Raw genomic sequence first — 3,160 nt, forward strand, 5'->3', positions numbered from 1 at the left:
AGTCGTTGGTAGTGACACCTTTTGTTAGGTGCAAGATATGCAGATACGCAGTTGCGTACACATCATTTCAGCAACCTTCTGCATACCTCCCAAATCCCATTGGTTGATACAAATCGCGTGCCTGAAACTCCTGTTTTATGGTGCATTGTGACCCTAACCCTAACCCTAACCCTATTACACACACACACACAAAATTAATTATTGTAAAAATTATTTGTTGTTATGAAATTGTTGTAAATAAATTATGTAAATATTTGCCTTAATTGGAAATAGTTAAATGGATAAAAATAGAAAAATACAGAAAACAAGTAAATAATAAAAAAACTGATGGGATTCGATCCAAGGACCTTTGAGCCGTAATCCTGTGCTGTAGCCGTTGGGCTATGGAGGTTTATTGGCCGTCCATATTATGGATGTGCCATGAATATGAGAACACTGTGACATCATTTAGGCAGTTCAGGAATCCATGTTTAACCCTCCTCTTGAGGGTCAAAAGGTTATCAGACACTTACTCTTCGCACGTCAATGGAAAGCACATTTCATGGTCCTTTCAATAAAGTGATAAAAATGGGAGGTCAGTGCTGAAACAAAAAAGTTTTTCACTCTGTCCGTTAGCCCATGTCCTTGAAAATGTCTGATATCTGACCTTTTCCCCACTGCCCTTTGAATTTCGCACTGGTGATGGGTTTCCTGCACATCATACTATACACCGAATATTAAGAGCATAGGTCGAGCCGTTAAGATTTGTGCCGCAATTCCGTATTTCCTCCTCTACCTTAAGTTAAGGGGGAAATATTCCCCTTCCGTTTACACATATTGACCTTTGACCATTGACCCCTAAATTTGTCATCCTGAACTCTTTTTACAATCCCCCCCCCCCCGACGTCTTTAATATCGTGACCGTACGTCGAGCGGTTAAGATTTGTGCCCAACTGTTCACGCACGGACGGATGGACGGCCGCACGGACGGACAATCATGCGATTCTACAAGCTGCATCTTACTACGTCAGATGAGCTAAAAAGTGAACAGAATTACTTACATTTTGTGAAAATTTTAAATATTTTTGTTTGTTTTACTATTTGCGGTGACATAATCACTTTAAAATCTAACAATTATAGTATCCTGTTACAGCAAATTAAGTACTTTATTTTCTTAGATAGTTAGTAGATGCCAATAAGACATATACACTCGCTCTTAATATTATTTTTCATAAGTTGTTTCCTATATACTTTAAAAAAATGCCAGAAAATTGTATTTTAACATTTTGTACTTGGTGTGTATAATTATATTAAATATATTCTCTACTAATCTACATGTTATAAATCTATTTGGGTGTATATAATTTTTAGATTAACAATTCAATCTGTAAAATGAAAAGGTGATTCTAGGAATTTAATGCCAAGTTGAAGGATTTGGACGTATTCATGAATCCTTTACGTGCTTTGTCAGAAAATAAACTCACTGCTAAATTTCAAACAATTAAAAGATTTCATGTGTGCAAATTCAGCAGGCCGTAGTCAGCTACTTGTTGGCTAGTTGTTGGAAGTATCCTTGTTCATTAAGAGTTCAAGAAACTGTGTATAGTTGACTTTATACAGGTTATCGCTTTTGCCTGCACTCCCTCCATCCTCCACCTGTAAGACAGATTGCTTCATGTAAGTAGAGGTTTATTTCAAAATTCATGTAAAACAAAATGATGCTATGGCAAAACAATCAATAATTTAAATGTCAGAAATCTATATAGTGCTGACAGGATCTCCTCTTGTCAACACAATTATCATTCACAGTAATAGAGAGGGGTGAGAGACGGAAGGAAGGCGATAGGGAAAATAGACGAGGGGTGGTGGAAGAAGAAAGAGGCTGAGGGTGCGACAAGGGAGCCCAGGGAAAGGCCGGGCGAGGATGACGTAGCGGGTTTGCACCCTACAGGATAGGGCGCGCTCCTTATTATAAACACAGGTCTATTGATAAGAGTTTATTACAGAAACCTCTGCTGAGATACCTCCTGACCATACTAAATGGATTTTCATCACTAAATAAAACTCCTCTGGTGAGATATTGCGCATGCGCTAAAACAGCAACGTAGCCATGTGTCCTAGTGACTGATATATGCAGCTGCATGTGACCTTACATGCAAGGTCTGCTCCCTATTTCTGAAGTGAGGTCTACTGATAAAATTTTATCATATAAATCTATGCTAGGATAACTCCTCTTCATTTAAAATTCATAATTTCTGCAAAATAATATTCTTTTTGGGGGATTTTTCGCATACGCGAGCACCGTTTCAGGCGTGCAGTACAGCCTAAAGACAAATACGTAATATAATATAGTTGGCTGAGGGAAGGAGGGGTGAGAGACTAAAGGAAGGCGGCAGGGAAGATAGCTGAGGGGCGGTGGAAGAAGGAAGAGGCTGAGCCTGCGACAAGGGAGACAAGGGAAAGGGCGGGCCGGTATGAAGTAGGAGTTTTGCACCCTACAGGCTAGGGCGCTCTCCTAATTATAAACACAGGTCTACAGATAATAATTTATTACAGAAACCTCTGCTGAGATACCCCCTGACCATAGTAAATGCATTTTAATCACAAAATCTAACTCCTCTGGTGAGATATTGCACGTGCGCTAAAACAGTAAGGTAGCCATGCTATGTACAGACTGGTATATTAGCAAAAACCTTACATGCAAGGTCTGCTTCCTATTTCTGAAGTGAGGTCTACTGATAAAATTTTATCATAAAAATCTATGCTATGATAACCCCTCTTCATTTTAAAATCATAATTTTATGCTAAATATTATTCGTTTTGGGGGATATTGCGCATACGCGAGCACCGTTTCAGGCGTGCAGTACAGCCTAAAAACAAACACGTAATAGAAAAGGAGGGGTGGGAGACTGAAGGAAGGCGGCAGGGAGGATAGCTAAACCATGCTAGGATGCTAGGATACTAGCCATGCTAAGCTATGCTAGGATGCCCCCTCTTCATTTTAAATTCATAATGTTTGCAAAATATTCTTCTTCTCGGGAGATATTGCGCATGCGCGAGCACCATTTCAAAGGTGCAGTACAGCCAAAGGAAAAGTACGCATATATAGCATGCTGAGGGAGAGAGGGGCGCGAGTCTGAAAGGAAGGCGGCAGGGAAGATAGCTGAGGTGCGGTGGAAGT

The 3,160-nt window shown here is 39.9% G+C and overlaps 1 protein-coding gene across 1 annotated transcript in view; it reads right to left on the reverse strand.

The window, feature by feature from the left end:
• Positions 1-1,139: 1,139 nt before the first annotated feature.
• LOC106816764 (EF-hand domain-containing family member C2-like) overlaps positions 1,140-3,160 on the reverse strand; it is a 9,007-nt gene continuing 6,986 nt past the window's right edge. Inside the window, exon 6 of the mRNA XM_014821394.1 lies at positions 1,140-1,635. Within this exon, the coding sequence (XP_014676880.1) occupies positions 1,534-1,635 (102 nt within the window). The 3' untranslated portion in view covers positions 1,140-1,533. The remainder of the gene's footprint in view (positions 1,636-3,160) is intronic.

Source organism: Priapulus caudatus, unplaced genomic scaffold (assembly GCF_000485595.1).
Source record: "Priapulus caudatus unplaced genomic scaffold, Priapulus_caudatus-5.0.1 Scaffold33, whole genome shotgun sequence".
Taxonomy (NCBI): Eukaryota; Metazoa; Priapulida; class Priapulimorpha; order Priapulimorphida; family Priapulidae; genus Priapulus; species Priapulus caudatus.